Source organism: Mauremys mutica, chromosome 5 (genome assembly GCF_020497125.1).
Source record: "Mauremys mutica isolate MM-2020 ecotype Southern chromosome 5, ASM2049712v1, whole genome shotgun sequence".
In the NCBI taxonomy this organism is placed as follows: domain Eukaryota; kingdom Metazoa; phylum Chordata; order Testudines; family Geoemydidae; genus Mauremys; species Mauremys mutica.
Genome location: NC_059076.1, coordinates 120,723,942 through 120,749,441, shown reverse-complemented (window position 1 = coordinate 120,749,441; position 25,500 = coordinate 120,723,942). Strand labels below are relative to the sequence as shown.

The following is a 25,500-nucleotide window of genomic DNA, read 5'->3' as shown; positions in this document are numbered from 1 at the left end:
TGAAGATGGGGGGGGGGGCGGGAGGGAATAATTGTAAATTTTGTTTATTATCGTTTACAGAAATATTTAACCTTGTTTCCAGGTTTTAATGAAGCTAACTGGATATTGGAATAAGGGACATTAACACCCTAGAGGATCAAATACATCTTTCTTCCAATATATTTAGAGAGCTAGTCCATTTTTAACACTGTTAACATCTATTGGGCCAGATCCACAGCTGGTTAAATCAGCATAGCTCCATTGATCAGCTGTGAATCTGGGCCATTTACTTCAAAGCACAGAAACTTTTATTGTTATTTGTTTGGATAAATTGATGCTCATTCCTGTCAAAATATGTCACAAAGGGCACATTAATTGTTAATGTTCTGCATGCTGGAGACAGGCCACTGTGATGGGGGAATCTCTGGAACCTTTGAGGCAGAGTGTACTTTTGCTTGGCATGTTGTTTAAATGTTAGAAAGGAAGGCGGGGTGTTGAATGATCACAACAACATCCTTCCACTAGGATTAATGTGGGGAGGAAGGGGAAGCAAACAGGCACGAATCACAAGCATTTTCAGTTACTTTTGTATCCTCTCTCTTTGTGTCCTATTTGAGTTGATGAAGCCAAGCTTTGTCATCAGAGCAGGTATAAGAAAGGAGGTGACTCCCTGCAGGTGCATTGTACATTGCTGTAAATAAGAGCAGAATCAGGCCCATACCCTGCAAATGTGAACCCCAAAAGAGAATTCTGGAGAAAAAGAATAAATTTAAACAAAGTGATGCCATTTTTAACAGACAGTCTACCTACAAAGATTCTGTCCCCCCACTTCTAGGAGGGCTGAAGCACACTCTTGTATCACATGAGTCTCTGCTTGGATACAGTTTTATGTGTACTGTAAAGCTGGACAGTTTTATCAGAGTTGATGCATTTAGCTAGAAAACCTGTCTGTGTAGTGCACTGCATGATTACACAGTGTGGAATGTTCTCATTTGAAAGTCAATTGACAGTTGCTTAGCAGCACTTCTCTTTGATCACACTTAAACCAGTATATTTTCATGGCTACCTGTCGTTGCCATGTGCAGCAGCAATTATTTATTGCTATCGTTTGGAAAACAATCCATCAAGTGGCAGCCTGTTGTTACAAAATAACAATTACTAAAACAACCAAAATAATAATATTTTGCACTTCGGTAGCACCTGTTATCAAGGAGCTTAGAGCCCTTTGCAAACATTTATTAACTAAGACTCACAACTCTCCTATGAGGTGTAGGTAAGTATTTTTATACAATTTACATATGGGTTAAATATGTATTACATAGTTTCCCCTTGTTGTACATTGAATTAGTGTCACAGCAAATAATAAAAAAGGAGATCTGAGATCCTCAAGTGCCTAAATACTAGGATGCCCTCCTTCTTTATCTTGATAAATGTTTGACTTTACCTTCTCTGTTTTTAAAAATGTAGGAAAAGCTATGGAGAGATCATAGTGAGAAGAGCAAAAGTCATAGGAATATAGATAAACTATTGTCAAGTGCCATGGGCTCAAAATAAGATTTTTTATTTTTTTTTGGCCATTTCAGTTCAAAATAATTAGAGCTGTGCTTGGCTGAGCGAGAGAAATCTCACCACAACAGTAGGCCTTTCTCTTAACTACAGTGGGCTTTGTCATAGGCCCTCACAGACAATTCACCGGGTTGGCCCTTTTTTTGGCCATAAGAACGTTGTCACTGAGTGTCTGCTCTCTCTCTTTACCACCCACAGTTTATCTTGGCAGGTGTAATACGTTTGACCCTCTACTATCACATTTACTCACACACAAAAGTCCTCAAATCATCTGGTTGTGCCTAGGTTGGGTGTTTTTTGTTTGTTTGTTTTTAATCATAAAAGTGACTTCTCTGACTTCTGTGACAGCCTTGGTAAGAATGCAGCTTTACTTACCCCACAGTTAGTGCCCATCACAATTCAGAAATGTAAGGATTTTCCAAAGCGCTCAGGATTGGTCTGACTATGCTCCCGTTGATGCAATGGAGTCAGTGAGAGTTAGGCCAATGCTGAGAACTTTGGAAAATCCCACCTTTACAATGCAGTGGAGTGTGCCTTGCCTTTCTTAATTTAAGAACCACATTTTCCAGGACATGTCCTTTTTATTCCACGTTAGTACTCACTGGCTTTGAAAACTTGGAAAGAATCATTGCTGTTTTCAAGACTTCAAATAAAAACCAAGTCCATGTGCTTAACATGACCCGATTTCAGAAATAATTTCTGGAATTGCCGTTTTGGGGCCAGTGGTGACTGTGCGTGTTGAAGAGTTCCAGGGCAGGAAGGATTTTCAGGTATAGTACCCTTACAATAGCCTTTTAGATGCTTTGTGAATCTGCAAAATTCTTGCCAGACCCCCCATCCTCCAAGACAAAAATACAGTTATGCAGTGTCAATGGCTAGATTGGAAATGTAAGGGATTGACAATAAGCAGCATGCTGCTGAGAATGAGGAGGTACAAAAAGACATGATATTCTTCCTGACCAGCCATGGAACAGCATGAGAGGGGCTGATGTTTTGAGGTCTGGTCATTACACTGCAAACATACAAGGTTAAAAGGACAGCCTGTCTCGTTAAGAGCCAAGAGACATGAGTATGTTTCTGTGGTTGGTACTTAAGTTCAAAGTAAACCTTTCAGGATTCTTTCCAAATAAAATAAAATGAAATCCAGGAAAGAGTTCATGATTCTATTTTTTCACCCTGCTAATGGCAGAGAACCAAACCAAAACTTTATAAAACTGCTCTCTCCAGTAGTTATATATTCTATGGGATCAGACATGGAGTCTTTACTCAGTTTTTACCCAGGGAAATCTCAGGCAAGGGACAATTACAGAGGATCTTAGGGAGTGTTGTAAGCTAGATAATGGGACCTTTTACTTTGGCCTTCAGTTTGATTTATTGCTAAATATTCATAATTTGGCATGTAAAATGCAAAATCCAGCTACACGCTTTCAGAATCAGTGGCAAATTTTTGACATAATTGTAATAATTTAAAAGGTGGCTCAGCTTGTATGGTATAATGGGCCCCAAGAATAGCTTGCCTCCTTCTTTTCTTTTAATAGAAATCTAGGCCCTGATCTTACAAACTACTCCACACAGGTGGATCCCACACAGAGCAGTTGGCAGAATTGCAGCCTTCAGTTCCATGTGTTTGCATTCCCTGCTTCTGTCCTCTCTCCCCAAGTTCTCTCCTCCTGTTCCATTCTTCCTTCTGGTCCCTTGAACATAACAGGAAAATAACGCCTGCTCCAGAGGATTTCTGTCTGTATTTATATGATTCCCAGCACAATGGGGCCCCAGTCCTGTCTGATGAGGCTTTTATCCATGTGGACTATTTTAAGTGCCCGAAGTATGTGATGTATTAAGGGCCATGTCTTCCAGTACCCCAATTATAAATGTTTAGTGATACAGGAATTTTGAGCATGCGAAGGGCAGGCATCTTTTGAAAACACCATAACTTTAAAATGCCCTTTCTGATTTTTTTTAGCAACCTCTCCAGGCAAACTCTCCCCTGGGATGTGACATTTCAGGGGGTGGTAATAACTGGGATGCAATGGGCTGCAGAAACCTTAACTAGGAAGCGGTTATTTCCCATGCTATGCTCCCTGTTATTTAGAGTGAGGCTGGGATTTCTCCCATGCACCCATTGCAAGGGGGTAAAGGAGTATAAGACTCTCCCTTGCGATCTGCATTGTGTGGTACAGTGTAAAGGGTAGAGATGTTTGTACAGGGCTGCTACTCCCCATCCACTGCATAGGTGGGTTAATAGGGACAGGGAGTGGGGCAAGTGCAGCAGCTGAGCTGGCACAGAGGAGGAAGTAATCTGTGCCCAGTAAATGGCTGGCACACCCGGCTTTCTCCCTGGAGCAAGATGGGAACCAGAAGCCAAACTGCGATTCTGTCAGTCACAGTTTAGCTTCTGGTTTGCTCCTAGGGCAGCACGTTGACACGTTGCCCCTTACTCAGGGCTTGCAGTAACTCCACAATCAAGCCCTCAGTTCTTGGTAGTACTTGGAGAATATCAACTAATGTTGTTCCAGTTTCAGTCTCTGGACTATGTATGTTGTTACAAACTTATCAAGTCATTGCCAGGGGCGGCTCTAGCCATTTCACCGCCCCAAGCATGGCGGCACGCCACCGGGGGCGCTCTGCCGGTCGCCGGTCCCGCGGCTCCGGTGGACCTCCCGCAGGCATGCCTGCAGATGCTCCACCGGAGCCGCGGGACCAGCGGACCCTCTGCAAGGACGCCTGAGGGAGGTCCACCGGCGACTGGCAGAGTGCCCCCCGCGGCAAGCTGCCCCAAGTACGCACTTGGCGTGCTGGGGCCTGGAGCCGGCCCTGGTCATTGCTAAACGATGGCAGTGACTCCTAATTATTTTGTAGTTTTAATGATCTTCATTTAATTCTGCACTGTACAAGGAAGTAACAGTCCCACAATAAAATGGATTAATTAGCAGTAATATTCATGAGATGCACAGCACTCTCCTCTGTTCCCAGGGGGCCTTCTCCTGCTCCTATTAAGGTCAATAGCAATATTCACATCAACGGCAGGCCCATGGTTAAATGATGGACTACATGACATTCTCTGGGACTGTATTTAATGTCTCTCCAGTACTCCTCAACAGAGGCTGCTCGGCTTTGTGAATTGTTAGCAATCCCCTGCTTCCTCCCCAGTTTACCAGATTTTTCACCTTTGCTATGGGCTTTCTACTAACCCAAAGCTACCCATTAACCCCTCTCTCCCACATGGCAGTGCTCAATGATACATCTAAAGCTGTATTCTGGGCTGCTGGCCTTTCTTCAAAAGATCTGCTATACCTTCATCATTAATTTCCATTAATTCTACGCTCCAAATGGTTACTGCAAATTGTCAGCAGTTCTATGTTTTGTAAAAATATCATGTTTAGCTACCAGTTGCTTAACAATGCTACACATGAACTGGATTTCACAAGTCCCAAAAAAGTAGAGCTTTACTTTTTTGTTTGCCAAGCAGCATTATAATGCCATAGAGTGTGCTCTGAGGAATAATTGACAGGAAATAAATGGAGTATTTGAAGAGTATTTAACAAAATAAGGGTATAAATGGGTACAGATCAATAGAATATTCTGTATCTTTAAATTCTGCCAAGTTGGCTGTGGCATTATAGATCCATGACTTGATAATCCAACCCTGTCTGCATATGACTAAAATCCCGTGGAGAGTTATCGGGGTGGGAAGTTAGAATAAACATAGTACAAGAACTCAACAACAGTCTATTTTGTAATTTATATATCCAATAAGACATGACTCAGCCATAGCAGCTGATTTTTGGTGCAGTCCTGCTTTGAACTAATTTAACATTACTGAATGATTTCACTGGTGGTTTTAGGGCAGGCTATAATTTAATGCCATAACTTTAAACTTTGCTAAAATTCCCTAATATATGTGCTCAGTTAAGGCTATGAAGGAGCCGTTTGGAAAAAAAAGGACCTACAGATTCCTGGAGATTCTTTTATTTTATTTTTTTAACAGCATCACATTTTGAAAAGAGAATTTTAGATTTCAAAGCAGAGCTACAAGGCTAATGCTTATATCTGATGTTATCCATCAAGTATGCGTTATTGCTGATATAGCAAACTCCAGTTCCTAGATCAGTTTAGTGTTTGAACCATTGTATGGTATTGCCTTTGCTAAAAGAGTCACATCAGAAACCAGACATGGTGCCAATAAGCAAGTTGAGGTTTTACACAGAACTATTTATTTAAAAATGTTGGATTAACAAGTCATTTTGAGTAAGCTTTTTATGCTTGAAATACTCTACTTTGCTTTCCATTTTTTTCTTTTATCTGCTTTCTTTGCTCTTCCCTTTGGAGGCAGTGAAAGTGGTCGGAGCACTCCAAGCTTATCCATGTATTCAGACAGCAAATCTTCGCCTTCTGCCTATCAGCAGGCTCCTAGACATTTCCATGTTCCAGGTAGGCATTCACTGCTTAGCTTTTAATCTTCAATTGTGGCATGTGTTCATTTTCTCCTAAATTGTCAATTAATTTTGCATTGCTTTGTGAACTGTAGAACAACAATTACAAAAAACCTTATTTCTTCTGAAGAGTGAAAATATGTTAGCTGTTAAACATGATCTCAGAAGTGAATGAGTTACATTCTTCATATTTTTCTGTGTATAAACAAGTTTGCACTAGGAGAAGCCCAAAGAGACAACTTTATTTTATGTTAAACATAGAAGATATCGTTATCTTTAAATGTTACTGCTGGTTGCACAGGTCTGTTGAATTTACGGATATGATGTTAAGCTGATTTTTTTAAGTACCCATCTACTAAATGGACTGATGGGTAAGGAGCCATATTAATATATCCCTTTTGGATTGATGGAAAATTTTGGGCAGCTATGCAGCCCAGAATGTTTTAAGTGTGTACTAATGATGAGAAAAGTTGCACTGTATTGTAATAGCAGTTACTACACATTAAAATGAATGAATGGTCTCTGCTCAAGTGATTTTTTTATTTTATTTTTTTTAGAATAAACAGAAGAAGCACGGTCTAAACTGTTTGCTTACTCTTTTGTTCTTTCCTTTTTCTTTCCTCTTTCTCAGACACTGAAGTAAAAGATAACATCTATAGGAAACCCCCTATCTACAGACAGCATGGTACAGTCTGCTTTTCTCTGCTGCAGTATTTTCTACGCATGCCCTTGTTAAGGAAGTGCATATTTACCACTGAACTAGTTGTGCTATCGTATTCTCATTTAATTATGCCAGAATCCCTATTATCTAAAAACAAAAAGGAAAAGAATTAAGTAACACAGAAAATTGATAACTCTTTGCATAACATGAAGTCTGAAGACTCAGTAAGTGGCTGGAATAGTGATGTTGTGCTGTGCATTATTAATTTAAAGCTAATACTGATCTTAAAGCAATTTGCTTATTATCAGAATGATACAATAGTATGTTAAATATAGTACATTACTATCCTGCTTTCAGGTGATCCTGGGGAATATCTAAATTTTAAGGTAATTTTTGCTTCTGCATTACAGCAAAAAATAAGCTTTTAGGTTCATTGATATATGGTGCATGTTGGATATCCATCTTTCATCGGCAAGATTTTTTTACTGTATCATAATATGAGAACAATTCTTTAATGAGGTTATATCCATTGAGGACAAATTCCTTTTTAACAGCTATGACCTGACCAAAGATGGCTTCTGATCTGCACCATGCAATTGGGTCTGCCCATTCAGTTCCCATTGTAAGATTGGCACCTAAGTCCCTAAACAACAGAACTATGGCACACAGTAATCTGACACAACACATGACTTTGAAAAAGAACTGTATAAATCATGCATGCTTCAAATGAAGCAGTAAAATAGAAAATTTCATAATGGAACCAGATAGTGTCATGAAAAACTGCTAAAAATAGCAGACAGTGTTTGATTTGTATAGAAGTTGTAAATGTTTTGAAGTTAAATCCAGCTATCAGCTTCTGCAAATTCAAGACCCAGCTTAAAGTGACAGTATTTTACAGTTCACAAGTGCTACAGCTAGTTAAGTACCACCAAAATGATTTATTCAGGCTGGGAAGAATGCAGAGTTTGTATTCTTCTGCTAGTCTTTTATTTTTCATATAATGTGTACAGCTGTGTATGTTGATTACTAGAGTCAGTGCCTGCAATGCATTTATCTGACCTCTAACAATTTTCTTGGCTAAATCCACTATATGGAGCTACCAACCTCTGATTGCCCTAATTTCTCCATATTGGAGAAGTCTAACCCCAAGATTGCATCATGGAAGCAATTAATATGTGGGGTTTTTTCCCTGGAGTTTCCCAGGTTCCATCAAGAATCCCCTGTCAGTCACTTGCCCAACTGCCTCAGCAGCTCCTGGGTTCTTTTCCCCTCCCATGCTGATTAAGCAGCCCCTGAAGAATTCTAAAGGAAGAAATGTTGGGAGCCTTTAATGAATAAGGCATACCGCGTTTCAAGGTTGCATCACAAAAGGGCATTTGGAAAATTGATATCCCATAAGAGAGGCTGATTATACTTTTCTCACCTGTGACTGACAGGTAAAGGGTCACTTCTGAGATATTTCTATATTCACAGACAAAGGCAAACCTCCCCCTCTCCCAAAAAAACCTCACCCTACCAAAACAAAGCACTCCACAGCTCATACACTTCTCCCCTTGAAGAAAGAATGAGAGGAGCAAACTGCAGGTGATAGATGTGTAGTCATATCACTTAATACTCTACAGCAAGATGCTCAAGTCCTGAGAGAGGCCTGCCATTATGCCAGAGAGGACAGGATCATTCCTCTTCCTCTTCGCTATGAGCTATGTCTCCTCTGTAACTACTAGTGCTGCTGGCCCCTTGCATTGCCCAGAGCCTGCAACCAAGCTGTGGCTACCCTCTGCCTGACTGCACAAAGTGGGTTGGGAGGGGACAGGATGAAAGGGTTCATACATCTTCTCTCTTTTGTTGCACTTGCTCTGGAGTAGCCATAATTTGGCTTTAAACTGGTAAGCAGAAAGAGGAGCAAAGGCTTAAATGGAGGTGAAGATTTAGGAAATACAGCAGAAACATCACAGGCTCAAATAAGCAGAGGACTGCACATTCAGAAAAGAAGAGGATCCGGGCTTGAAAACCTTTCTCTGGTGATAATTAGGGTTTGTGATTTTATTTGAGTGGTTTTTTTTTTAACTTATGCTGTCAAAAGTAAGGTATTCTATTGTACCCATCATTGACTTTTTGCAAATTACACAGGTTTCTTTTCATGGAGAGCATTGGCTCTTCCAGTTGGATAGTGTTCTGCATCAGACCTGACTGATTTATGGAAGCTGAGAAAGAAAGAAAGAAAGAAAGAAAGAAGGGCTTCTGTCTGGCTACTGTTGATTCATAGATTACAAAATCAGAAGAGTGTGATCATCTAGTGAACCTCCTATAAAACACAGGCCATACAACTTCCCCAAAATAATTTCCTTTGAACTAGAGCCTATATTTTTTTAAAATGTCAATCGTGATTTACAAACTGCCTGTGATGAAGAATTTACCACAACCTTTAGTAAATGGCTCCAACTGTTAAATATTTATCAGTAAGAGTAATTATGTCTTACATCAAGTCTGAATTTGTCTAGCTTCAACTTCCACCCACTGGATCTTGTTATACCTTTCCCTGCTAGACTGAAAAAGCCTATGATCAAATATTTTCCCCCGTGGAGGTACTTATAGACTTTGATCAAGTCACCCCTGAGCTGAATAAATTGAGCTTCTTGAGTCTATCACTGTCAGGTATATTTCTAACCTATTAATGGTTTTCATGGCTCTTATCTGTGCCCTCTCCAAATGTTTCAACAGCCTTCTTGAATTGTAGATACCAGAACTTCACAGCATATTCCAGCAGCAGTCACACCAGCACCAGATAGAGAGGTTAAAAACCCTCAGTGCTCTTGATTCCCCCTTTTATGCATCCAAGGATTGTGTTAGCCCTTTAGGCCACAGCATGACATTGGGAATTCATATTCAGCTGATTATCCACCATGATCCCCAAATCTTTTTCAAGAGTCACTGCTTCCCAGGAACAGATTCCCCCATCCTGTAAGTTCTTAGTTTTTACATTCTTTGGTTTTAGATGTATACATTTACTTTTAGCCATATTAAAATGCATATTGTTTGCTTGTGCCCAGCTTATTAAGCGATCCAGATCGCTCTAAATAAGTGTCCTCTTTTCTTCATTATTTACTACTTCTCCAGTCTTAGTGTTGACTGAAAACTTTAGCAGTGATGAGTCGTTTTCTTCCAGGTCATTAATAAAAATGGAAGTGTAGGGCCAAGAACCATCCTGCAGGACCCAACTAGAAATAAACCTGCTGGATGATTTCCCATGTACAGTTACATTTAGATGCCTATCAGTTAGCCAGTTTTTAATCCATTTAATGTGTGCCATGCTCATTTTATATCATTCTAGTTTTTTAATCAAAATGTCATGTGGCACAAAGTCAAATGCCTTACAGAAGTTTAAGTATATTGCATCAACCCTATTACCGTTATCAGTCAAACTGAGACTGAGTACAGTGAGTCAGCGTGCACACATTCTCCATAACTGAAGTGTCTGATGCTAGGCAATTGCATAAACAGGTTTAGATCATTGACATTTAAATAACCTCTTAGACTGTTCTGATTAAGCTTCAGAACAAAGCAAGGTCCAGTCGTGCTTTAATATGCTTTATCATTTGGACTTTGATAGATGTTTTCAGCTCACAGTATCTGCATTGCACATACCAGGGTCAGCTCAGTGTCAATGAGATGGAATCCATTTATTTGAGCGCTTGGCTTTAGGATAAATAGCAAACATTAAAGTCTATCCAAAGCCTTTAATTTCTCCTCCTCTGCAGAGCTACAAATCATTAGTAATAAATAGTGAAACAAAGCAAAAAGCTACCGACAAGGCAAAAACGCCTGAATCATTAAGAGTGAGTTTTGGGAAAATCACTAGCAAAACACAAAGCCAAATCCTCAGCTGGTGTATATTGGTATAGCTTCATTGACTTCAGTAGGACATTGATTTACACCAGCTGAGGATCTGGCCCTAGCATCCTGTTCCATGAGCATGTCATCCTTAATTATTTTATAGCTGCCTCTGGTTTGCCAAAATGACTCTGAAAAGGGGAGTTTTTCTTCATGGCCTTAGGTTTTCTGTGTCAGCCTCCAGGCTGACATACACAACCAAGGGCCAGATTCCTCTGTCAGTTTTATACTGGTGTAACTATACTGACTTCAGCGAAGTTATTCCTGATATACATTGGTGTGAGAGGTCCTATTTGTTAATATGCAGGTCAGTCAGACATCTCTGTGGTACCCTGAGGAGATGTATTTTGATCTTTGTTTTATATATAAACAAGGTTCTGAAAGGGAGTGTAGAAAATGGAGGCTGGCTGGGTTTCTACAGGAGTGCACCTACTAATTTATTCTAAATGAAAACAAAAACTGAGAGTGATGAAGTATACATTTCTATGGAGAGACTAATGGAAGCAACCTTTTGTTCCAGAGGAGCTCCCAGCAGAAGTTGTGTAAATCTTTTTGCTAAAGAACAAACACATTAGCAACTGATGATTCAGCTTCTTAAGCTGAAGGGGCATTGAAGTAAGACATTCGGGAGTTGGAGCCAGAGAACATTCTCTTGTTGAAGAAACCAAGTTTGAACAAACAAGCACAAAAATGTTCTCTAAAACAAAAAGTGCAAGAAACTCTTCCAAAACATTTGACTTCGAAAGGTCTCAATTACAGCAGTGCCCAGCAGATTTCTTGTAGCTAAGAGCCTCTGTGTTCCTGTTATAAATGCTTAGATTCAGAATAAAAATGAGCTGGAAAAATGTCACGTGTGTGATTTCAGGCTGTGAATTTGGATGGGAAAGCTGGGGAGGGTGGTATTGCTTTTTTTTCTTCTTTAGTATCTTCATATTTTCAAAACATTGGATTCAATATTAAACCTTTTAAAAAGAGTTTGACCTTCATCAGTTTTAGCACTGATCCAAACAGAGAGCTCAAATGGTTGAGCTTGGGCTCCTGGAGTCCATATTTAGACGTCCATATAAAAAGGACCTGATTTTCAGAGGGGCTGAGTAGCCCAATTTTCACAGAAGCCAATGCTCAGCACCTCTACAAGTCAGGTCACTTTGATGTAGGTGCCTTAATGTAGTTTTAGGTGCCTAAGATTCAAGGAACGCTGCATGGGCTGACCCTGGCATTCATGCTTTGCCCCATTGACTTTGACTGGACTCCCAGCAAGTGCTGGGGTCTGCCCACTGGAGTTCCAAGCAGCATCAGACCCTATGTTTGAATATTTTGACCATTGTTTTCAAGGTTCAGGTTAAAATGTGTGGATCATTTGCTTAGAAATATACTGTAAGATTAAGTTCCTCCTGTTCTCTTTTAGCATTTCACATAGCATTAATCTTGACAAAAAACTTATTAAAGCACCTCCAGAAAGGGGATGATGTAATGGAATGCTAAACTGTATTATACCCTTCAGCCACTAGGCTGCGCTCTGTGAAATACACCTTATGTACGCTAACATCAGCGGTACCATGCAGTACACTAAAAGGTCTTATAGTGAAGCGCATCTGGTGTGTATCTCTGAGAAGAAACCTCTGTGGCCAGTCCATACCACGAACTGGCCAGCTAGTAGCAGCCCTGCATCCTATTGTGCACAAGGTGTATATGACAAGAGCTGTCTTTCAAAGTTTTTTTCCACTTGCCCTCTGCTGCATGCATGGGACAATATAATGTTCACCATTTCCAGCTTTTTGGGGTAGGAGTTTCACTCCGCTACATACAGATACAAACATAGATCGAAATTTTGGCTTTATGTGGGGGGGGGGGTAAGGGGATGCAAAGGTGTAGCACCTGAGTGCTTATGGCAGATTCAGTCTGCCCAAGAAGGGCAGAAGCCATAGGAAATATCTGCAGACATGCTGGGTGAGGAGCCGGAGGCTAGGGAGGGAAGATTTGTTGCCACCCCACTGTGACCATTATGACACCTTTAAAAAGGTGCATCCATCAGTGTTTTAAACGTTGAATCTCCTAGGCCCAAACTTTGGCAAGTTGTTCTATGCAATTTGGCGTGTGTATGTCTGCAAAATCTGTGGGTTGTGAAATCATTTTTTGGGTGCAGATCAGTATCATTTACAGCCACATCTGTACCTGTCTGGAAATAAAGGACATGAAATGGCCAGAAAAGCAAAGGGAGAGGAGAACGTGGGGACGGACCTTCTAATGGCAAGATTTTTTGGTAACTCAATACAAAATACTGCATAGTGGAAAGTTTAGTGTCAGCAAAAAAAATTTCAACAGAATTCTTTAGTAAATTGAGACATTCAGAAAATACAGGCTGCACTTTGGTTGTCTTTTTCTCCAGTGGTGTTGGTAATCACAACCCTTATGCAGACTCTGGTCTTGCTAATGCTGGATTGAAAGTTTTGTATCTGCCTTGTGTCCGAGTAACACATAGCCCAGGAGGAGCCTGGGGAAGGAATTGTGACTCAGAATGTGACTCTGCTCCTGACGGTGAAATGATTTACTGCAGCCCTTTATAGGGGGACAGCTTATTCCCTACTCCTAACCCTCCCACAGTGATTTAGCTTTGCTGGCTGACATTTTAAGGTGGTGGATCCATTTTCTGTACCTTCCCTGCCTACCTGCTGGGGGAGAGGAATGAGGACCAGATGTAAAACCTGCTAGACCCAAGCTACCCTGTGGAGAGCCTTAACATGGCAACACAGGAAAGGAGTGGCTTGCTCCCTTGGACAGCTGTGTTAGGCCGAGTCACAATCTGTTTCTAAGGCCTGGTCTACACTAAGGGGGGGGGGTCGAACTAGGGTATGCAAGTTCAGCTACGCTCGAATAGCGTAGCTGAACTCGAAGTACCCTAGTTCGACTGACTTACCCATCCAGACGCGGCGGGGTCAAACTCCGCGGCTCCAAGGTCGACTCCGCCACTGCCATTCGCAGTGGTGGAGTTCCGGAGTCGACCGGAGCGCGCGGGGAGTTCGAACTATCGCATCTTGATTAGACGCGATAGTTCAAACTCCGAGAAGTCGAACTCACCACGTCGACCCGGATGGTGAGTATAGACCTACCCTAAGGCTATGTCTACACGACAGCTTTTGTTGGCATAATTTATGTCACTCGAGGGTGAATAAATCACACCCCTGAGCGACATAAGTTACACCGACATAAGTGCTGGTGTGGAAGTGCTATGTCCGCAGACATGGGGGCTGGACTAGTTAATCAGCTGGGAGAGCTCTCTCCCGTCAGTTTAGAGAATCTACATTAGAGAGCTCACAGCAGCTGCACCACTGTCAACTCTCTAGTGTAGCCATGAGATAAATTATATATTTTTTTCCCTCCCGTCAAGCCCCAGAAAGTAGCATCTTCCCTAAAATATGGTACTTTAAAATGTTTGGAAGAGTAGATTTTATGCATATACTGTGTATTTACAGCATTGAATTGTTTTAATAATTTCATAATGGCTTAAATGAGTCAATGATATCGTACCAGTACACTTCCAACTTCTTATATCCCTTCATTTGTATGGATCATTTTATTATTTTCAGAAACCTGCAATACGATTACAGTCAAAATGGGGAAAAAATGACACGGTGCTGTTTTAACTCTTACAATGAATTTTATATTCTAACAGTAAGAAGATCAGAGGGGGAGGATGGAAGTTTTGATCAGGACAATAGGAAGGTAATGTCCAGAATGCAGGAAAAACATGCAGGTTGTTAGTGTTTCTCAATGGTACCATTTTAAAATCTTTTTTATTTTTTAGATATTTTATTTTTATTAATCATTATTCTAGTTATGTAATAGCAGCAAATGTGTGTTTGGTCCTTCAAAGGATATAGAAAGATATTGCACCTCCCCCAAAGTGCTTACAATCTAAATTCGACAAATGATGGGACAAGTAGGAGAGGCAAAAAGTAGGAAGAATTGAACTAATGCAATAAGTTCCTGCATTTAGTCAATCTAGGCACATTCATTGGTGGTTCAGTGGAGGTGTTTTTATTCAATGTATTTATTTTAAAGTGAGAAAAAGTAATGAAGTAACATTGATTCACTTGTGGGCATTAATAGTTGAATTTTTAAAAATGCACGTGTTCTGAAACGAGGACAGAGTAACAGCAGTAATTAATAGGAAACCCATTCTCAACCAGGTGGATCATGTTAAGTATCTGATACTAGAATGTCTAACAGACAGTCTCATGATGCATTGCACAGGATCTGTCTTCCACTTTTATGACTAAGGAAATGATTGGTACAAAATTACTATAAATAAAAATTGATCAGAGAATTCCCATGTCAGTGAATTTGCAAGAATAAATGCAAAGGTTAAGGTTTGGTTTTGTTCTGTTCAGCTAAAGACCAGTTGGCTGATTCTGAAGGGGGAGATGGACACCAGAACTAATTCTCCAGATTTGGATACTCAGTCACTATCACATGGTCCTGGAACTGACAGAGAACAGCTCCGGCAAATGCAAGAGAATGCAACCACCATATATTCAAGTAAGTATTTACTTTACACAGTTAATTGTGGATGTGGGATTGTGGCTTGACTGAGAGAGAGAGCCATGCCATAGGCTTCTCTGCATATTTTCATTCTTTGCCTTTGGCCTCCACCCAAACATTCCATATTCGTAAATTGGAATAGCCAGTGGATCATTGTTTTGAAATGCTGCTCTCACTAGCTATCAGTACTGAAAGTGTTCTCCAAGTTCTCTTCATTTAACTTGACAGGAAGTGGGGGAGTACAGGGACATAGTCATCAAGAATAAAGGAACCTAAATTTTGCGTTTAGTACACGAATCACAAAAATGATAGATAACTTTAGAGGAAAATACCTTGGAACGGCAGTTGTCCTAAGAGAGGGCCCCACCACTACACTGAGATGGAGATACAGGTCAACTGGGGTAAATAATTTGGGGAAGCAGTTTTTCAAAAGCTTTCATCCCACTGCAAAGTACATCTGGCAGCAAAGGTAATGTGCCAGTCATTGGTAATATGATAGCTGGCTCCATCATCTTCGTATTAAGGAAATTATGGCTCAGCTATACAAGAGAGGGGAAAAAACTGATGCAGCAGAATCTGTTACTAGAGTGAACCAAGTGAAAAGAAACAAGTAGTTTGGGATTCTACTGAACCAAAGCAAGGTGATTTCCCTTCTCAAATACCATCAGACATTTCCCACACAGGGAATGTTTCATAAAAGCCCTTTGCATGTGAAGCTGTCTCTGAATGCCACAAACTCCTCACATCCAGAAGCAACTGGGAGAAATGAGCATAGACTATGCAAATAAATAGTGTAGGCACATGCACCATGAGAAGGCTGACTGATGGGTTGATATGCTGCTTATCTATACATGTTTTGAGATAACAGGCCTTATCTGAAAACCTTATGAGGCAAAAACCTCTCCCATAGAAATGTCTGTAACACACAGTAAACTTTTTTTTAATATACAAGCAACATACTGTGTCACAGGTTTCTCCATGGGACTATCATTCTGTGTCCACTCACTCATTTATTTTTTATTTTCTAATATCACACACACAGCTCAGAACCACAGAAGTCAGAGATAGAAAAGACCCTGTGGGTTATGTGGTCACCTCCCTGCTGATGCAAGTTGTTCCTTGTGTTACATTTTCAGATGTTTTGCCCAGTGTAGTTTTCAGTGTACCCAATGAGGGTTTCCACCACTTATCTTAGAAGACCATTTAACAGCTAAATAGTTCTGGCTTTGAAGGTTTTTTTCCTGATATTCACTCTCTTTTATTCCCTTCCTTTATTTTATCCAGTTACTCCTAGTTCTAGCCCCCGTGCTGTCCTAAATTCCTTTCCTTCCTTCCTTCCTTCCTTCCTTGTTTACACCTTTCAAGTATTTGTAGGCTACCGAGTGCCCCAGTGATCATTGCTTAGCTATTGTCCCTCCCATATGTGGATGGGAAGTGAAGAGAACCTTAGTCCCACCCCTAAACCCAATGAGTTGGTCAGTGCAGTTTAGTCAGCACAGTAAGGGAAATAATGTATGTCAGGTGTAGGTCTGGCACAGATTACTTCCCCCACAGAGCAAGAGGGGACTGCAAGTGGCTCGCTGAATCACATTCTGGTTCCAGGTCTGCTTCTGGGGCAGAGCAACAATGTCCTGCCCATTACAGAAGTCTTGTGGCAAAGCCACAATTGAACTCGGTAATAACTAGACACCATAGTAACGATTGCTCCACCCTAGTTCATTTTTTTTCTGTCTGATATTAATATTGTAGGCTAGGTGTCAAAGTGTCTTAGGCCTTGTATGCCCACTGAGCTCTCTTAGTGGGAGAGATTTTATTCATGGATACCATTTCAGGCATTACCGTGTCAAGTTGAAGAAAAAGCTAGAGGGCATTAAGATGCTGAACTCACCTTCCCCTCCAACCCTTGCATATAGTTTGGAAAGTGCTGAATATCCAAATACCTATACCTTATCAACTCTATTTGTGTGTGTGTGTGTGTGTGTACCTGTATCTGGAGAGAGGTATATATTTACTGCGTTATCTCTGTTCTGTACAAAACATTTCTCTCATTCAAAGCTCATGGGCACTTTGGGCACCAATGGTGTATCAGACCACTTCATGTATTGGTGTGATCTATTGTATTCAAGACTCAATCATTGTCCTAAGTTTTGTTTATCTTTTCTTGCTTACATAATGTCTGCATAAATATCTTGCTGCTATGTAACTGGGACATACATATGTTTTCCCATTGACTTTAATTAGGCTAGGATTTCACACCTGGAAGTTTTCCAAATGGCCACAAGATGTCGCCTGTACTTCACTTCTCTGATTTTCACACACAAAATTCACCATGTTCATCCTGAAATGAATGTTTGTCCTCATTAAATTTAGGATGTAAAACTCCCAAACTGTTAGATATTAAAGGAAGTTTGTTAATTCTAAACTGTTTCCTTTGCACTAAAGCATTTCCCTTTGGTGCTATAATATTCCACCATTAACTAGGAGCATGGTGGGAAATTCCCACTGGGAATTTCACAAACCAGAAGAGGCCACCATTAGAAGCAGGAAGCCGCATGAGACAAACCTTTGAGATCCCTTCTGACACTGCAATTCATATGTGCCTAAATAATTTGAATATAGGACTTTACACCTTTTCATTATTCCTATTTTAACCTATCCCTTTACATATGCAGTAAAGTCACAATATTTTGGGATAACAATAAGCCATGTCAGCCATCTACTCAGTGTCACTGCTCTGCAGGGCAGAGAGGTCACAGGAATTGGTCTCCCCAGTAGTGTTCTTCACTAATCTGTTTGATAGGCCAGGACAGGGACTGTAACTGTATCATTTGTATGTTCAGTGCCTAATGCAATGTGGTCTGGATTCCTGATTGGAGCTCTAGATGCTACTGCAATACAAAACAGTAGCTAATAATAAATAATACACATAGTTCTTTAAGTAGGAACATAGAGTTTGCCATATTGGGTCAGATAACTGATCCATAGAATTCAATATCCTGTCACTAACAATGGCCAGTACCACTTTCTTCAGAGGAAAGTGCAAGAATCCTCCATAATGGACAATTATAGTGTAATTTCCTCCTGATCCCATGAATCAGTAGCTAGTTTATACCCTATTTTTTAAATGAACCCTATCTACTGTACCTGTGGATTTTCACATTATATTTTCACATATAAATGCCTTTATCTTTCTGGCATCCTGCCAAGCTTCTGGCCACAGTGAGATCTTGTGGCAATGAGTTCCACAGATGGTGCATGCACCTTTTTCCTTTTATCATTTTAAAATATTTAGCTTTTCAGTTCCATCGACCATCTCCTCAGTCTCAGGTAATAAGGAAGTATAAATAGAAGTGCCCAGTTTACTTTCTCTTACACCATTCATTGTTTTCTCTACCTTTAGTGTGTCCCCTCTTATTCATCTCCTTTCTAAACATACAGGATTAGATCCTCTGCTTGTGTAAATTGGCAAAGAACTAGTGAAGGGAGCTGTACAGATTTATACCTTCAAAAGGTCTGGCTAATAGACTGATTATTTAAGAAGGAGGTTTGAAAATGGCAGTAGAAAGAGATCCGAGCATCTCTAGTGATGCCAGAGTATCTGAACAATACCCAAAGATCATTTTACCCACAGATGAAATGCAGCCACCTCAGGGAGAAATGAAATAACTATTTAACAGCACCTAACACTACACACCAGTTTAAGACTGGAAACAGAAAATACCTTTTCCCGTTGAAACTGCAGAGCAAATTTAATGGGGGCAAAAAGCTGTTCTTAAACTGGAATTTCACCGGGACCGTATTCTTACAAAAGGTGCTAGGAATGCAAGTTGGCAGAACCTCTGAAATAATGGCACGTTTATTACCATTCTGGGGTAGTAGCTCAGCAATGAGTCAGAGAGGTTACCTCTGACTTTGTCCTCAGTACCACTCTCTACCGCACCAAATTGTTCCTCAGAGGTCTTCCCCATCCCCATCTGCGAAGCATGCAAACTTCTGAGATCTGGGATGATCCCAACCTGATGTGATATGAATTATAGATACGGATATATTTCTCTTTTTAAAAACCTCCCGCAAGACTGAGATGAACCATACACATCTGTACTGTATCTCAGAGGCTGGGCGATAGCTCTTGCAATTGGTTTCTTGTATTCTGTGCTTGTTTTTATTAATTAAATTGTAAAGGTTTTTGCAAAAATCTCTCAATACATATTGTGTCTTTTACAGGATTCCCATATGCCAAATCTGCTTCTCTTCCTGGCTACGGAAAGAACGGATTGCACCAGGTAGGTATTAGTATAGAATGCGTTACACCTGCTAATATTGTACCATAAATACACAGCTTAGTAACCAGGTAGATAATCACAAATAACATAGAGCTCTTTAAAGACTTTTGGCTATCAGCTCTGCCTAACACATTCATATGCCAAGGGAGTTCAGCCATGTCTGACTTCAGCAAGCAGTCAGCCAGATTGAGGCTTCTCTTTAATTGTGTGTTGCATGAGCATTAAGAGTCTTATTTTTCTCCCAAAACAAACACAGATCCAAAAATGTAGTCTGCACATATTAACAGAACTCAGTAAGTGTTAAATTAATCATTGAGAAAGACGGGCATCTATTTAAAGCAAGCTAGCTCTCCTATGTTAGCATACGTCCATACTACCCGCCCGGGTCGGCGGGTAGCGATCGACTTCTCGGAGTTCGATATATCTCGTCTCATCTAGACGCGATATATCGAACTCCGAACGCGCTCCCGTCGACTCCGGAACTCCACCACCGTGAATGGCGGTGGCGGAGTCGACGGGGGAGCCGCGGACTTCGATCCTGCGCCGTGAGGATGGGTAAGTACTTCGAACTAAGGTACTTCGAGTTCAGCTACGCTATTCGCGTAGCTGAACTTGCGTACCTTAGTTCAAACCCTCCCCCCCAGTGTAGACCAGGCCTTAGAGAAAAGGGGAAGCAATCCACAGATGGGTTGCATTTCCTGACGTGGGTAATCTGATTTTTTCCAGTGTTCATATATGTAGGTTTCCTAGATTTTCTTTTTTCTTTTATCAGAAAAAGGGAGGGAGTAGGGGGAGGAGGAGAGAGAGAAGCACAGGTATCTAATATCAGAGGGGTAGCCGTGTTAGTCTGGATCTGTAAAAGCAGCAAAGAATCCTGTGGCACCTTATAGACTAACAGACGTTTTAGAGCATGAGCTTTCGTGGGTGAATACCCACTTCGGGTGCATCCGACGAAGTGGGTATTCACCCACGAAAGCTCATGCTCTAAAACGTCTGTTAGTCTATAAGGTGCCACAGGATTCTTTGCTGCTTTTACAGGTATCTAATGATAGTTATTGTAGGCTCTTTGAGGCAGTGACTGTCTTGTTTTGTGTTTGTACTGCACCTATCACAATGAGGTCCTTGTCCATCATGGGGCTCCTAGGCACTTAAGTAGGACCTCAGAGTTACAGCCACCAGGATTACAAACTGAGCAGTCAACCACACACATCCCCTCTCCCCGCGCCCTCTCGAATACAGTACGGTAATGTGTTAAACATAAAGTACTAAAAAAATTAAGGGAAAGCAGCATTTTTTCTTCCACATAGTAAAGTTTCAAAGCTCTATTAAGTCAATATTCAGTTGTAGGCTTTTGAAAGAACAAGCACAATGTTTTGTTCAGAGTTAAGAATATTTCAGATTTACGAACAACCTCCATTCCTGAGTTGTTTGCAACTCTGAGGTTCTCCTGTACAGTTGATGATGAGGCTGATGATAGTCATTGCACTATTGTCTCCAAAAGGAAGTTTGAAAACAACTACAGTATGTGATCTAGGCTGTATTTTACTGAAGACAAGAGAATGACCTCCAATTAATCACAGGGAGCAGCAAGAGTGCAAGTGCCATAGCCTGGCTGAAATGTTGAATATATTTGTATGCATTTTTTGAAATGTACGTCCTGTTAATATAAAACGACTAGCAGTCTTGGTGTTGAGCCCAGTGTCTGACACTCTGAATTCAACCCCAAAGAGAACAGTGGAGTTATGCCATGTGCAAGGTCACACCGGCGTGGGTAGAGCCGTGTGCTCTTCAAAATGGCATCCCCAGAGGCAGCCCTCGACTAGCTGCCAGCGACTGGCGCCCTAGGCGAACCGTGCTATCGTCGCCCCCCACACCCAACACCAAGGGCAGATCTAGGCTGAGGTTTTTGGTAAGCTGGGAAACATTTTGCCCCTTTTTTCCTTTTAATGTTTTTAAGCGTTTTTTTGTTTGTTTGTTTGTTTGTTTTTAAACAGAGGCTTAATTATTCGGTTTGTCCGTCTATCCAACCAATGTTTCTGAGGTCAGATAAAATAGAGAGATGAAATTTTCAGAATAGATTTGTACACAACAGCTAGATGATATTTCAGTCCAATCTCAAATAAAAATGCATTAAAAATATTAATTATCATTTTTATTATTACAAATCCAAAATCATCCATTATGCTATCCTGCTTTAATTGCCATTACCACCACATCCAATACAAAAAGAAATAAGAAAACTCTTCAATGAACTTTAACCTGTATTTGCAGAAAACACTGAATAAAAAACACTCTGTGCTCTTAAAACATGACTTTTCTTGCTTTAAGTTTTAAAAATTCAGTCACTAGTTCTTTTAGATCCAATTTTCCAGCTATTTCATGCTTTACTGACATTGTGGCAAGTCCAGCAAGTCTCTCTTGCACCATTGTTGAATGCAGATATGTTTTTATCAATTTTAACTTTGATAAGCTACATTCCACACTAGCTACAGAAACTGGCAAAGTTAAAAGAATGCGTAGAGCTATAAAAATGTTTGGAAAACTGTCTGTGAGTTTATTTTCACAAACAAACTTCTGTACTTCTTCAGGAGTGGAATGTTTCTTAAGTCGTCTTGAAAAACCCTGAAGCTCACTACACAAATCTGTAGCATCAATGTCTTTTGAATTTTCATAAGTCAATGCTGACTTTCTGCTCTATATGAATTTCCGGCTATGCGACCTTGATGTATATTTGAATTATATGTCACTAGCATTGCAGCTCTCGCCGTTGGCGGATGTGTTTCATTGTGGCTGAGTTATTGCTTATCAAAATTGCAGAGTGGGTCATTTTGACCCTATGTCGTAAATTTTTTTTAAAATTGCTAAAATATTATTTATTTTGCAGTAGATAAAAGATTTGACATATTAATAAATTCTCAGAAATGTAGAGAAATGAATTATAATTCATATTCCCTCCATACGAACACGGGAATTGAAATAATGACATCTTCATTATTTTATTTGTGTTTTTTTATCTTTTTCCGGGTTTTTTATTTATTTATTTATTTAAATTTGATTTCCCCCCCTCAAATTTGGTGCCCCATTTAACTTGCACCCTAGGCGACTGCCTAGTTCGCCTATGTGAACGGGCCGCCCCTGGGCATCACCATACGATACTGGACAAAACCATATCTGGTTTTGTCTCAGTACCAGCTGAGGAACAAACCACACAAAAATAGGACACTCTGGTTTAAAATCAGACAAATGGCCTAAATGTAAGAACATTAGAATGGCCATATTGGGTGAGACCTATGGTCCATCTAGCCCAGGAGTAGGCAACCTATGGCACATGTGCCGAAGGTGGCACGCAAGCTGATTTTCAGCCCAAGTTCTGCCCAAGTTCTGGCCACTAGTCTGGGGGCTCTGCATTTTAATTTAATTTTAAATGAAGCTTCTTAAACATTTTAAAAACTTTATTTACTTTACATACAACAATAGTTTAGTTATATATTATAGACTTATAGAAAGAGACCTTCTAAAAACATTAAAATGTATTACTGGCACGCGAAACCTTAAATTAGAGTGAATAAATGAAAACTCGGCACACCACTTCTGAAAGGTTGCTGACCCCTGATCTAGCCCAAAGGTCCTCAGACTATGGGGCGTGCCCCCTGGGTGGATGCAGAGGAATGTTCAGGAGTACGGCTGAGCCTTCACTCCTGGGTCCGCCCACAGCTGTGGTCCCAGCCTCGGTCCCCTTCCCCATAACTGCGTCCTCCCCTCGAGCTGCAGCCCTGCCCCCGGGATGAGGGGGAAAGACCCTGAAAAGTTTGGGTCTAGCCCCGATATCCTGTCTTCTGACAGTGGCCAGTGTCAGCTGCTTCCAGGGGAATGAACAGAATGGCAATTTTGATAGATCCATCCCCTGTTGTCCAGTCCCAGCTTCTGACAGCCAGAGGTTTAGGGAAACCTGTAGCATGGAGTTGCATCTCTGTCCATCTTGGCTAATAGACATTGACAGACCTTTCCTCCAGGAACTTATCTAATTCTTTTTTGAACCCAGTGGTACTTTTGACTTTCATAACATCTCCTGGCAATGAGTTCCACAGGTTGACTTTGTGTTGCATGAAGAAGTACTTCCTTTTGTTTGGTTTAAACATGGTGCTGATTTATTTCTTTGGGTGACCCCTAGTTCTTGTGGTATGTGAAAGGGTAAATAACGCTTCCGTATTCACTTACTCCATACCATTCATGGTTTTATAGACCTCTATTAATTCCTCCCCTTAGTCATCTCTTTCCTAAGATCAGCAGTCACAGGCTTTTTAATCTCTCCCCATATGGAGGCTGTTCCATACCCCTAATCATTTTGTTGTCCTTCTCTGTACTTTTCCCAATTCAAATATATCTTTTCTGAGATGGGGCGACCAGAACCGTATGCTGTATTCAAGGTGTGAGCGTACCATGGTTTTATAAAGTGGCATTATGATATTTTCTGTTTCATTTGTTACCATTCCTAATGGTTCCTAACATTCTGTTCGCTTTTGACTTCCACTGCACACTGAGTGGACGTTTCAAAGAACAATCCATAATGACGCCAAGATCTTTCTTGAGTGGTAACAGCTAATTTAGACTCAATAATTTTATATGCATAGTTAGGATTACTTTTTCCAATGTGCATTATTTTGCACTTCTCAGTGTTGAATTTCAACTGCCATTTCGTTGCCCGGTCACCCAGTTTCATGAGATTCTTTTGTAACTCTTTGCAGTCAGCTGTGGACTTAACTGTCTGGAGTAATTTTGTATCATTTGCAAATTTTGCCATCTCACTGTTTGCATCCTTTTAAAAATCATTTATGAATATGTTGAACAGCACGTGTCCTGTACTGATCCTTGGTGGACCCCACTATTTACCTCTCTCCATTGTGAAAACCGTTTATTCTTACCTTTTGTTTCCTATCTTTTAACCAGTTACTGGTCCATGAGAGAACCTTCCCTCTTATTCCATGCCTGCTTACTTTGCTTAATAGCCTTTGGTAAGGGACCTTGTCAAATGCTTCCTGAAATTCCAGGTACATTATATCCACTGGATCACCCTTGTCCACATGCTTGTTGACTCCCTCTAAGAATTCTAATTGGTTGGTGAGGCATGATTTCCCTTTACAAAAACCGTGTTCACTGTTTCCCAAAATGTCATGTTTATCTATGTATCTGGTAGTTCTGTTCTTTCCTATAACTTCATCCGGTCTGCCTACTACTAAAGTTAGGTTTACCGGCCTGTAATTGCCAGGATCGCCTCTGGAGCCTTTTTTAAAATCAGCATTATATTAGCTACCTTCCAGTCATCTGGTATAAAGGCTGATTTAAGCAATAGGTGCCATACCACGATTAGCATAGGAAAGGGACCCCAAAATGTCATCAAGTCCAGCCCCCTGCTTTCACTAGTAGGATCAAGTACTGATTTTGCCCCAGATCCCTAAGTGGCCCCCTCAAGGACTGAACTCACCCCCCTGGGTTTAGCAGGTCAATGCTCAAACCACTGAGCTATAAGTTCCTTGAGAACTCTGAGGTGAATACCATCTGGTCCTGGTGACTTATTACTGTTTAATGTATCAATGTGTTCCAAAACCACCTCTATTGACACCTCAATCTGGGACAGTTCCTCAGATCTGTCACTGAAAAAGAATGGCACATCCTGTACAGAGAAGGCCGATACAAATAATTAATTTAGCTTCTCTGCAACAATTTTGTCTTGAGTTCTCCTTTAACACTTTGATTGTCCTGTGGCCCCACTGATTGTCTGGCAGGCTTCCTGCTTCTGAGGTGCTTTAGAAAATATTTTGCTATTAGTTTTAGTGTCTTTAGTTAGTTGCTCCTCAAATTTTTTCTTGGCCTCCCTAATTATACTTCTACATTTGACTTGCTGGAGTTTTTGCTCCTTTTCCTCAGTAGGATTTGACTTCCAATGTCTACCTATACAGTATACTTTAGTTAGGGAAACAGTGGTTGATATCTGACTGATTTGTTGGTAAGAATTATTCTAATCTGAGGCAACAGGGAGATTAGGAAATGCCTTTGAATTAGTAAAACTGGGGAGTTCTTACAGCTACTTAGACTGTAAGCTTTGTGGGGCAGATACTCTCTTTTAGTTCTGTGTTTGTACAGCACC

General features: G+C 40.6%; 1 protein-coding gene across 11 annotated transcripts in view; it reads left to right on the top strand.

Moving 5' to 3' along the window:
• ABLIM2 (actin binding LIM protein family member 2) overlaps positions 1–25,500 on the top strand; it is a 210,111-nt gene that overhangs the window by 159,826 nt on the left and 24,785 nt on the right. For 7 of the 11 annotated variants that reach the window (XM_045017868.1, XM_045017867.1, XM_045017871.1 and 4 more), the window contains 5 exons: positions 5,875–5,976; positions 6,610–6,663; positions 14,204–14,253; positions 14,922–15,069; positions 19,297–19,355. In XM_045017868.1, the coding sequence (XP_044873803.1) occupies positions 5,875–5,976; positions 6,610–6,663; positions 14,204–14,253; positions 14,922–15,069; positions 19,297–19,355 (413 nt within the window). The remainder of the gene's footprint in view (positions 1–5,874; positions 5,977–6,609; positions 6,664–14,203; positions 14,254–14,921; positions 15,070–19,296; positions 19,356–25,500) is intronic. The other 4 variants (XM_045017869.1, XM_045017874.1, XM_045017876.1 and 1 more) reach the window with 2 other exon arrangements.